This window comes from Rhinoraja longicauda, chromosome 2 (assembly GCF_053455715.1).
Source record: "Rhinoraja longicauda isolate Sanriku21f chromosome 2, sRhiLon1.1, whole genome shotgun sequence".
In the NCBI taxonomy this organism is placed as follows: Eukaryota; Metazoa; Chordata; class Chondrichthyes; order Rajiformes; family Arhynchobatidae; genus Rhinoraja; species Rhinoraja longicauda.
The window spans coordinates 30545439-30558231 of NC_135954.1; the positions used below are offsets into that span (position 1 = coordinate 30545439).

The 12793-nt window shown below is 39.8% G+C and overlaps 2 protein-coding genes across 4 annotated transcripts in view; both read left to right on the forward strand.

Annotated features, from left to right (window-relative positions):
• Positions 1-12793, forward strand: part of nebl (nebulette) — a 248629-nt gene that overhangs the window by 148143 nt on the left and 87693 nt on the right. The gene's annotated exons all lie outside the window — the stretch shown is intronic.
• LOC144603209 (nebulette) overlaps positions 51-12793 on the forward strand; it is a 76935-nt gene continuing 64192 nt past the window's right edge. For both annotated transcript variants that reach the window (XM_078416402.1, XM_078416411.1), the window contains exons 1-2: positions 51-720; positions 845-928. In XM_078416402.1, coding sequence (XP_078272528.1) covers positions 926-928 — 3 coding nt within the window. In that variant the 5' untranslated portion in view covers positions 51-720; positions 845-925. The remainder of the gene's footprint in view (positions 721-844; positions 929-12793) is intronic.

Genomic DNA, 12793 nt, shown 5'->3' on the forward strand with positions numbered 1-12793 from the left:
GAGACTGTGAGAGTGTTTTGACATACACATTTACATATATACACAAAAATACACCATATATCAGTTATGAATGTTATCATCACCGCTTGATTCAGAAAGAAAAATGTTTAGATTTGCAATAATCTTGACTTTTTAAAAATTGTATTTACTTGTTTTCCCATCTCTTAATCTCTGAAGGTCTGTGCAGACTGAAGGGATATTAGGCTTTCTTGATCTTCCACTACCTGAATTATTTCAAGTTCAATACATCTTATGTTAAGTAAAGGTACCGACCCACAATCTGTTCCTCTGTCTGTGCATTGTCTGTTGAAGACCACATGAATAATTGGATATTGATATCTGCTGAGCTTTTCTTCCAAACAATCAATTTGTCAATTTTAAAAATATACCAAATTCGAGTTGAAATATTTTGATTCATAATAATTATTCCAGTAATTGTAGAATTAGATCAGAATTCTTGTGGTCTTCAAGAATTGTGTAAATGCAGTGGATCACTTATCTTAAGCTGCATGAACTAACATTAAAATGGAAATGTTTGGCTGAGCACAGTGATTTTTTTTTCTGGTGTTTGTTATTACCAAGAAATGTTTTTACCAACTATAAGGAACATTAAGGCACACTGACAGCACAATTAATCATTTTGAACTAAACATCTCGAGTTTCACACGTTAAAGTGCATCTACAAAGGCTAATGGACAGTGAAGAATATTATAAAATAAGGTATGTTTTTTTAACTTGTACTTGAATTATTTGGATCAGGAATTAATCAGTAACTGAATAAATTAAAATATATTTTTCTGCATGTGTATTAATTCAAATAATTTTATTTGATGGTTTATTGCAGAAAAGCCACAGTCATTGAAATCTAATCCTGAAGGCACAATTTGTGAAATACACCCTCAAAGTGATTTAACATGGACATAGAATGGTATGTGGACGCAGCAAAGTGATCAATCATGTGAATAAACTTACATCTGTGTGCCATTAAATCTTAGAAAATCTTTGCAATTTGGATTATTTCAGCTATTGTTAATTGATCTTCGGTGAGTTTCCTCAATGAATAATCAGTGTTAACATGGTGTAAAATGACATTAACTGGTATTAGTCATGTAAAATGCGCATTTGAGACGTAGAATCATAGACCAGAGTACTGTATATGAAGAAATAATTTAAATAATTCCCTAATTCTTTTTGTTCACATCAATATAAAACTTTCCACAGCTTTGCAATGCCTTTGTTATCGATTGGTACTCGTTGCCTTTGTTACTAATTGGTATTTCATTATAAATCTGTAATAAATGCATTTGCTTTACTTTGAATGCAGATTATAAAAAAACTCTTATTTTCATGTGAATGTTTTATTCCTTAAGATCTCTCAAGGAATAAGAGATATCTTAAGATATCATATATCTTAAGATATATGATATAGTTAAAGTTATCTACTTGCTGAAGCTTTGTAATTTCATGCCGGTGATTAGAAATGTTTTGCATTTTATGTGTAATTATGTCACTAGTGACTTTTAAGTGTATTTCATACAATTTAATTAAAGCTCACCAGATAACCATATAACCATATAACAATTACAGCACGGAAACAGGCCCGTTCGGCCCTACCAGTCCACGCCGACCACTTTCTCTGACCTAGTCTCATCTACCTGCTCTCAGACCATAACCCTCCAATCCCCTCCCATCCATATACCTATCCAATTTACTTTTAAATAATAAAATCGAGCCTGCCTCCACCACTTCCACCGAAAGCTCATTCCACACAGCCACCACCCTCTGAGTAAAGAAGTTACCCCTCATGTTACCCCTAAACTTTTGTCCCTTAATTCTGAAGTTATGTCCCCTTGTTGGAATCTTCCCCACTCTCAAAGGGAAAAGCCTACCCACGTCAACTCTGTCCATCCCTCTTAAAATTTAAAAAACCTCTAACTTTCTCCTGTTTTCATAAAGATTATTTTTAAAAATGGGTAAGTTTAGAAATATTAGAGGTTTTCAAATTAGATACTTGGTGATTTTTCTGCTTATAAATGAAATATTTTCACAGTGGTAATAGTGAGTTATTTTAAAATAACTCACTATAGCATGGCCATACATCCTGATTGTTGGCTTCTAGCACTGTCTATAAAATAACAGAGACTCTAGTCACAGCCTGCCCAATCAAACATTTTTCATCAGTTATTTTGCATGTGTACAACTTTTTTATAGGAGTCACTGGCAATGATTTGCATATATTTCACCCCGCGAGTACTGTGTTTATTCTCACACACAGTTGTGTGTGAATTGTTATAGAGACAATTCAGGAATGTCCCTGAGAGAAATGTCTTCAAACCCAGAGCAATGATCCACTTAACCAGCACCTTAAATATATAAATTGCTGCCAACATCTTCATATGAAGCTAACAGGCATATACTATGACCTACAGGACAAGCTAAGATGTAACAAAGGTATGTAGGAAGGAATTTAGGGGTCACAGCTTAAGTATAAGGGGGAAGTCTTTTAGGACCGAGATGAGAAAACATTTCTTCACACAGAGAGTGGTGAGTCTGTGGAATTCTCTGCCACAGAAGGTAGTTGAGGCCAGTTCATTAGCTATATTTAAGAGGGAGTTAGATGTGGCCCTTTTTGCTAAAGTGATCAGGGGGTATGGAGAGAAGGCAGGTACAGGCTACTGAGCTGGATGATCAGCCATGATCATATTGAATGGCGGTGCAGGCTCGAAGGGCCGAATGGCCTACTCCTGCACCTATTTTTCTATGTTTCTATGAATTGCAGATGCTGGTTTAAACCGAAGATAGACACAAAATGCTAGAGTAACTCAGCGGGACAGGCAGCATCACAAAGATAACCCTCATCTCAGGGGAAATATTTACTTTCCTAACCTCAGGGGAACTGTTGTGTTGTGCTTGGAGAGTGAAATACAGTAAACCCTGATTTTAACAGACCCTTTATAGCAGATTTTAGTCATAGCGGACGGACCTGCTGATGCCTCCCCAGCTCTCAAGGTGCACCAGTGACACCTCCTTCACCGCTGTACAGTCCTGTCGACGTGGCCGTTGTTTCAGTTAATGTTGTGGCCGTTGGGGATAATACTTTCTTCAGGCCGCTGCTACCGACAGGATGAGCTTGGTCACTGTGGGGTTCTCCCCTCTCACCACCTACCGCTTTGTACTGTTGCCCGTCGCTCTGACGACTCGGCTTCCCCCTCCCTTTACCCCCCCCCCTCTCCATCACCACCTCCTCCTCCTTCTCCCATCAACCTGTGCACTCGGCCTCTTCCCTGCACTACCGCTGCCTCCTCCTCGTCTCCCGTTGCCATGTCCACTCAGCTTTCCCGCTCCTCCTCCTTCTCCCGTCACTGTGTCCACTCAGTTATAGTGGACAATCGGCAATAATGGACATCACTCCACCCCCCCCCCCCCCCCCCCCCCCGGTCCGTTATAATGAGGGTTTACAGTTATATGATGGGTACAAGGAAGTGCAGAGTTGAGGCTATGATTGGATGTGCCGTGATTTTACTTCTTGCAGAGCATAGGCCTGAGAGGCTAAATGGCCTACCTCTGCTCCTGTTCCTCATTTGTATTCACATATAATTGAGAGAGCTATTTCACAGACACATCAATCAACAACGACATATTCATATCGGCAACGTCATGTTCTGCAGCCAAGTTCCCAGATATCTTCATAATCTTGCTGGGTATGCTCTTCTCCACTTACAGGATCTGTGCATATCTATGCCAGCAAAAAATAAACACCCTCATGTAGAATGGGAAAACATTAGCTGAAGGAAAACTACATACCCATTCTGAACCTCACAAAATCAAAGTATCACATCAAAGATGTTGATTGTTACCTACTACCCTGAAATAGCTATTGTGCACCATCTGGAAGAAACACTAAAGGTAACAAAGGCACAGAATTTGCTCCTCATTGGGGATTTCAATGTACATCACTGAAGATCTGGCATCAGTTGACATAATTAGTTGAAACATTAAAGGTCTAATTACCAGACCCTGGTTCTGGAATGTGGTGAGAGATAGGGGAAAGTCTGTCGCAGAGGCTCCATTTCATTTGAGATTTTCATTCAGTCTATGAAACCTCAAGAAATAGCGAGTGCATTAGAAACAACAAAGGCTCCGATTCCTGAAAGTGTCTTGTTTGTAGAAATGAAGTATTGTGCTTTAGAATCTTGATCTCTGGCCAGGAATTTCCAGTACAGTTGGTGTAATACAGCTTCATTTGTTCACGTAAGGAGAATTGCTGAGTTTTAGATTGCCTAGAAAAATGAACAAATTAATCCCGGCCGATTACTGCTTCGTTAATCTACTCTTAAACCTGAAAGTGTTGGAAGGTGATGTCAACAATGACATCAAGCGATAACATATGTTACTGATGTTCAGATTAGTTTCTGCTGAGATCATTTTGTTACAGACTATTACAGCCTTGCCTAATTTATGGCCTTCATAGCTGAGGGAAGAGTGATGGGAAACTAACTTTGACTTTGAGTATGGAATCGGGAGCTCTCATAAAATTGGCTGGAGTAGTACCTAATACAAAAGAAGTGTTGTCACGATTAGTGGTCACTTATCTTAGTTCCTATACATCATGGCAGTTGTATCCTCAGGTCTGTTGGGCCCTTGGACTAGTTTTCCAATCTACAGTCATTTTCCCCAGAATTTTTGTCTAACATTTCCATTATTTAGATTTGATTTTAATTTTCCTGTGGTACGATTATGTTGAAGTTGTGTGGGTGGAAAATTCAATGCTTACACCGTTGTGTGTGTCGAAAGTACCCAAGTGGAATGTGAGATGTTGTTCTTCCAGTTTCCGTTTGGCTTCTCCATAGCAATGGAATAGACAGGATGTCTCCATAGACAGGATGTCGGAACGGAAAGGAGAGTTAAAATGACATGCAACTGGAAGCTCAAGATGGCTGATGCAGTGTCCAGGTGCCCGCAAAACAGTTGTCCAGTCTTGGACAGTCTTTCACCAATGTAAACTTTGCAGCCCTTCCACGTTTAGAGTAAATGTTAGAGCAAAGAGGTCCTTCTGCAATTGTACAGGGCCCTAGTGAGACCACACCTGGAGTATTGAGTGCAGTTTTGGTCTCCAATCTTGAGGAAGGACATTCGTGCTATTGAAGGAGTGCAGCGTAGGTTCACGAGGTTAATTCCCGGAATGGCGGGACTGTCATACGTTGAAAGACTGGAGCGACTGGGCTTGTATACTCTGGAATCTAGAAGGATGAGAGGGGATCTTATTGAAACATATAAGATCATTAAGGGATTGGACACGCTAGAGGCAGGAAACATGTTCCCGATGTTGGGGGAGTCCCGAACCAGGGGCCACAGTTTAAGAATAGGGGGCAGGCCATTTAGAACGGAGATGAGGAAGAACTTTTTCACTCAGAGAGTTGTGAAGCTGTGGAATTCTCGGCCTCAGAAGGCAGTGGAGGCCAGTTCTCTGGATGCTTTCAGGAGAGTGTTCAATAGAGCTCTTAATGATAGCGGAGTCAGGGGATATGGGGAGAAGGCAGGAACGGGATACTGATTGTGCATGATCAGCCATGAACACGGTGAATGGCGGTGCTGGCTCGAAGGGCCGAATGGCCTACTCCTGCACCTATTGTCTAATGTCTATTGTCTATTGTCTAAGTGAACTTCTTCCAATCTGGTCTGCTGCATGTGGTGATGACATTGTTGCATCTTTTGCATTGGCTTTTCCCAGGGTTTTTTGAGTTTACAGTAAACAATGTTGACTAGGATATAGTTGTCTGAGTTTTCAACCATTTTTGAAAAGTAGCTGAAAAATGATCAATGTCTCAAGATTGGAAAGACTGAATGTAGGTAATTGCAAATATTATGTAGAAAATGTAATCCAGTACATTCTTTGAGAAAGTTGCAGTCTGAAATCTGTAATGCACACCATTATTTCCTAATTCTAACCTACACCCTTAGTCCTAACTTGTGGACTCCTTTATCATTGAAATAGCATATCTGACTCAATTTTTCCATCTGATCTAGTATTCCCTCACATCACCATTCTCCAGCCTTATCCCCGTAACCTTTAACACACTTACTAATCATGCACCTATCAATCTCCGCTTTAAAAATACCTAATGATTGGTCCACACAGCCATCTGTGGCAGCGAATTCCACAGACTCACTAGCCTCTGAAGGAATTTCCTCCTCATCTCCATTCTAAAGTTACAACCTTTTATTTTAAGGCTATGGCGCCTGGTCCTCAACTCTCCCACTAATGGAAACATCCACTCCACATCCATGATGTTGGGCATGGCAGTTATTGATAACTTGCCGTCATATACAGTTAACGATCATGGCATGCGTAATGACGTTTTTCTCTTCATTGTGTAATAATATTCTGTTAGCTGGATCAAATACATTTTAGTTTGGGCCCACAACAGGCAACAAGGTGTTTTCTCGCTTTCCTTCACCTTTAGCACAGTGGTGGTCCATTTGCTCATTACAGCTCACATTGGCACATACCAGTCATCTTCTTATTTATGTGGTCAAGCTCCTGCCTCTTTCCCCCTCATGATCTGCCTTCTCTGCTTTACTGGAGCTTTTTCCATGATTTCACAAGGATGGTTCTGGGACTGGAGAGGCTGAGTGATAAGGGGAGATTAGATAGACTGGGATTGTACAACATAGAGTGGAGGTGGCCAAGGAATGACCATACAGAGGTTAATAACATCAGGGGGCTTTGGTAGTCAATCTTTTTTTTCCCTGAGCAGGGGAGTCTAAAACTAGGGAACATATGTTTCAGGTTTGAAGGGAAAGAGGATGATGGGTATATGGAAAGAGGTGCCATGGGAGGTGGTAGAGGTGTGTAAACATAGCAACATAGAAAATAGGTGCAGGAGGAGGTCATTTGGCCCTTCGAGCCAGCACCGCCATTCATTGTGATCATGGCTGATCATCCACAATCAGTAACCTGTGCTTACCTTCTCCCCATATCCCATGGTTCCACTAGCCCCTAGAGCTCTATCTAACTCTCTTTTAAATTCATTCAGTGAATTGGCCTTCATTAACCTCTGTGGCAGAGAATTCCACAAATTCACAACTCTCTGGGTGAATACGTTTCTTCTCACCTCAATTTTAAATGGCCTCCCCTTTATTCTTAGACTGTGGCCCCTGGTTCTGGACTCCAACAACATTGGGAACATTTTTCCTGCATCTAGCTTGTCCAGTCCTTTTATAATTTTATACGTCTCTACAAGATCTCCTCTCATCCTTCTAAACTCCAGGGAATACTAGCCCAGTCTTTCCAATCTTTCCTCATATGACAGTCCCGCCACCCCAGGGATTAACCTTGTGAACCTACGTTGCACTGCCTCAATAGCAAGGACGTCCTTCCTCAAATTAGGAGACCAAAACTGCACACAATACTCCAGATGTGGTCTCACCAGGGCCCTATACAACTGCAGAAGGACCTCTTTGCTCCTATACTCAAATAGTCTCGTTATGAAGGTCAACATTTCATTAGCTTTCTTCACTGCTGTACCTGCATGCTTACTTTCAGTGAGTGGTGTACAAGGACACCCAGGTCTCGTTGCACTTCCCCTTTACCTAATCTGACACCTTTAAGATAATAATCTGCCTCCTTGTTTTTGCCGCCAAAGTGTGTAACCTCACATTTATCTACATCTACATTATACAAATATTGTAATAAATACAGTATAATATAATAGATGCAGTATAATGTACAATACTGTACCATTACAATATTTAAAAGACGCTTGGACAAGTACATGATAGGAACGGTTCAGAGGGATACGGGCCAATGCAGGCAAATGGGAATAGTTCAGGAAGGCACCTTGGTTGGCATTGGCAAATGGGGCCGAAGGAGCCTGTTTCTGTATAACTGTATGAGTCTGTGGCCTCTCTTTCCTGACCTTTATACTGGTATTCCATCCTAGCAGAGGGCAGAGGTGTTCTTATTCATACCATCTAATAAGCATGTTGCAAGTATATGAGATATGCTCAAAAGTTGTTTTGACTGGGGAAGGATATTCATTCCGAGTTTGGCAAGTGGATGGAGGCAGCTGGTCAGTTTAAAACAAAACAAATGCTATTTTCCTTGCACAGCTATCCAATGAAAATTATTGCACAGAATCATCTGTGAAGAAACACTTCTTGCTGAATGTTGTCACACAACAATGATATGAAGTGCACTGGCAGCTGTTCTGAGATCATTTGCTGGCATAAAAAGGGACCTAAATCTCTATAAAGGAGTCCCATAAAATTAACAATATTTTAAAACAACATGACAAAATTATTAAAAGCAACGGTTATAATCAGGGCACAGAAGATAATTGTAAATCTCTTTGTAGTGGCATCTAAACCTTCTAAGTAGATCATTGGTCTGATTTACAGTTCTATATTTTCCTACATAGAAAAATCAAGCAATCAAAGCTTTCCTGATGAAAGTAATCAGTACTTGTTAATATGCTTCATTGGTGAATATATCACGGCAATTAATCAGCCTGCCTTGATCATGAAATAACTGGCATTTAATTACATATAAATTCCTAGATCTTTTTTTATTGTAGAGGGGAAAATTCAAGGAGTTTGAACACCTCCAATATGTTTTGAATAGAACTGATAAATTTTCAGTTGAAATTAACCTTGCCCACAAAAGAAATATTTAACTCAGGAAGGTGTGGGAATTGAGACCTGTATATTGAAGTTTGTAGATTATAATGATGAGGGTTTACATAAGATAGGTGGATGGGAGGATGTAATTAAGGGACATAGTAAACAGAATGGTAAGATTATGATGTTTACCCTGGGATACCATAAAGCCATCTAAGAATTAAGAAAATAATCTCATTTTTCTTCTTTCGTACGTCAACTACAACAATCAAAAGTGGCAATTGGTGAGGTAAGTGTCTAATTGGGGGTTATCAAGTTGGGATAGTGGGCAGGGAGGTCCTGTCACAGCACATTCCCTTGGGACATGTTTGTTGGTCTGTACTTGACCACAAGGATAGAGGTCGGTGGGAGCTGCTTTACGTCCTCATCATCCACCCCGGGTAGTTCTACAGAACTGGCAAAATTTCCAGCAAAGCATCAACTACGGTCACCTATCATGAGTAATTTCATTATCCTTCACTGAACCTTCTTAATTCTGTCTTAAATGGATAACACCTTATTTTGGAAAAATGTCTTTGCATTTTCCAGATTAGCGTCATGGGGTCATAGAGCCATACAGCATGGAAACAGGCCCTTCGGCCCAATATGCCCATGCCGACTAAGATGTCCCATCTACAATAGTCACGTCTGTCCGCATTTGGTCCATATCATTCTAAACCTTTTCTATCCATGTACTTGTCCAAATGTCTTTCAATGCACTTTAATTATTTGTGTTATCCAGGGAATGCAGCGTAGGTTCGCCAGGTTAATTCCCGGAATGGCGGGGCTGACATATGATGAAAGAATGTCGACTGGACTTGTATTCACTGGAATTTAGAAGGATGACAGAGGATCTTATAGAAACATATAAAATTCTTCTGGGATTGGACAGGTTAGATGCAGGAAAATTTTTCCCAATGTTGGAGGAGTCCAGAACCTGGGGTCACAGTTTAAGAATAAGGGATAGGCCATTTGGGATGAGGAAACACTTTTTCACCCAGAGAGTTGTGATTCTGCAATTCTCTGCCACAGAAGGCAATGGAGGCCAATTCACTGGATGTTTTCAAGAGAGAGTTAGATTTAGCTCTTAGGGCTAACAGAATCACGGGAGAAAAACCAGGTCCGGGGTACTGATTTTGGACGATCAGCCACGATCATATTGAATGGCGGTGCTGGCTCGAAGGGCTGAATGGCCTACTCCTGCACCAATTTTATATATTTCTATTCCACTTGAGAAAACATTTAGATATTTTGATGAGATCATCTCACATTCTTTTCCTAGAGAATATAGGCTCACCTTATTTAATGTATTGAAATTTGAATTTATAAAGACTACAGGAGTGAGATTGTGATGCTGCATTTGTGCGGAGCCTCTTGAATATTGGATTCATTTTGAACAATGTATAATCAGGATGGATGCACTTGCACTGGAAGATAATACCGTGCAAATTAATTTGTTTTCAAAACTTGTTAGACAGAGTCTGAATAAATAAGGTTTGAGTAATAGTTACTCAAAAAGTCCTTGAGTAACCAGATTAGATGATGATTTAACTGAGGTTTAATTTTTTTTTTAAAAGCTTTAGATAAGGTAGCAAAAACATACTGCTCGAGGAGTTCAGTCGTCAGGTAGCATCTGTGGGGGTGAGGGAGGGAAGGACAGATGACTTTATGGTTTGGGGACCTTCTGAGATAGAGGAAGCAGCTGGAAGGAAGAGGTGAGGGCAGGGGTGGGGCAAGAGCTGGCAAGCGATAGATAGATCCAAGTAAGGTGGGGATGATTGTCAGTTGGGGGAGAGTAGGGTGCTGATTGTCATAAACTTGGAGGTGATAAATGGAGAGGACAAACATGGATAAGTGATGGAATCTAATAAGAAAGTATGGTGAGGAGTGAAATGTAAAACTAGAAGGAGGGATAATTCGTAGATGGGAAATGTGCACTTGGTGTGACTGTTACTTTCAGATTATCTGGTCACTGATTGCCACTGGATGTTGCCATACTTCTACAAAGATTTGACATTACTAGGAAATTGAAGTCCACAACAAACATAGAAAATAGGTGCAGGACAGGGCCATTCGACCCTTTAAGCCAGCACCGCCATTCAATATGATCATGGCTGATCATCTAAAATCAGTACCCCGTTCCCACTTTTTCCCCATATCCCTTGATTCCATTAGCCCGAATAGCTAAATCGAACTTTCTTGAAAACATCCAGTGAATTGGCCTCCACTGCCTTCTGTGGCAGAGAATTGCACAGATTCACAACTCTCTGGGTGACATTTTTTTTCTTCATCTCAGTCCTAAATGGCCTACCCCTTATTCTTAAACTGCGACCCCTGGTTCTGGACTCCCCCAACATTGGGAAATGGTGTACCGAGTAATGAAGGACTTTGTCTTGACTTTAAGGCTTCCATGCAAATGATATGTTCCTGGACATGAATGTGCCTGTACTGGCTTGAAGAATGAGCAGTGGGCAAATAGAGCAGGCCAAATTGCTGGAAGGGGATGGAAAGAGAAGGAGTGGGTGTGGAGACAGGATTTCAGCAAGAAGCCACATCCTTCCAGGATGTTCAAGAAGCAACTCTTCTGCCAGAACCTCAGAGATATGATATATATGAGACATCTGTGCTTCAACAAGGACATCCTCACTGGAATGTGCCAGCTGCTTCTGCCAAATGTGCTTCCCTTTGTGAAGTTCTGTTTAGTTTTCCTTCTGTTTATGGCTGGAATTAACGTTCAAATTTTGAGACCTGCTAATGAGCCTGTGATTTCCATGGATAGCTTTGTCACCCTGTTTTTGGTTTTCTGGGCATTCTTCAGTCCTAGTGTCCCAAAGTGCCACACAAATCTAATCTGAAATTCTTTTTGTAGCAATGAGCTCTTTTAGTAAACCTGGAAACTCTGCTTCAATTGATATTGAACTGGGATCATACTAAGAGATTGGATGAATGTTGGATGGCAGTGTTACTCTCCACCATATTAAATATCATTTAAAAAAAAAGTTAGATATATTTTCAATTCAGGCAAGTTTCCTTAAGGTGTGAACATCCTCCTTAATTGTTCACATTTATTTTAGTTTACTTTTGAAAACCAATTCCTTTTTTCCCTATTTTTTCTGGGGTTTACATGGTCAACTTGCGATTCTCCAGATTTTTCTGAATGTTCTGCATATTGAATCCGATAGAATTGAGTTCTATTCTGCAACAGTCTGCTTACAAAGTAAATAATGTTTACTGGAGTGATAAAAAGATTCATGATTTCCTTTTGAATTGTAAATTTAACTTCTGTGACAGATCAAAAGTCTGTTACTTTTAATCTTAAAAAGCCATTGCTTATTTCCTAATGGAATTTTGATTGCTAGCCAAATTGTAATGACTAAAATGTGTTTTCTGCAGCTTGGAAACAGATTACTGGGTGAATATTGGGAATATGCATTTTGCCACAACATTACATCAAAGAGCAGATGAAGCTTCTTTATGTGGACAGTTTACATTTTAATAATAAACTACAGGTATACACTAAAACACATTTAAATTATATAGTTTATTTCATGAATTTTTACTTTAACATTATTGTTACTAAATAGAAACAAGTGGGAGTACTTTTTAAATATTTATTGCATGCCTGAACTTCTTGCTATTGACACTTGTCCAAGTCACGTGTCACTAGGGGCAACCTGAGGCATTTTGATTCTTTAGAAATTATCTTGGATCATGAATTGGACTTTTTACTAAAACAAAATCCTGTTTCTTCTGATTTTATGTTTGAATTATATGGTCTTGGGTTAATAATTTATCCAATGTGAGTATTGTGCCCGTATTTATTATAGAATTTAATAAGGGATTATGGTGTACTTATTTTTAATATGCAAGTAAGTCATACAGTTGTAGAAATTAATGGTGTCATACTTACATATAGGTTTAATTATATTCAGTAATTTATGATGGGTTGCATTGTTCCTGTGGCCAAGACCAGTTTCTAGAAGCAGGCTTCTCATTCCAAACTCTATAAATAAATTATTTCAAGGATGTTCTTGAAGCCTCCTTGAGAAAATGTAATATACTCACTGATCCAAGAGAATTCCTGGCTCATGGTGGATCAACAATGGAGAAGAAGCATCTGAGATGGCATTGAGAA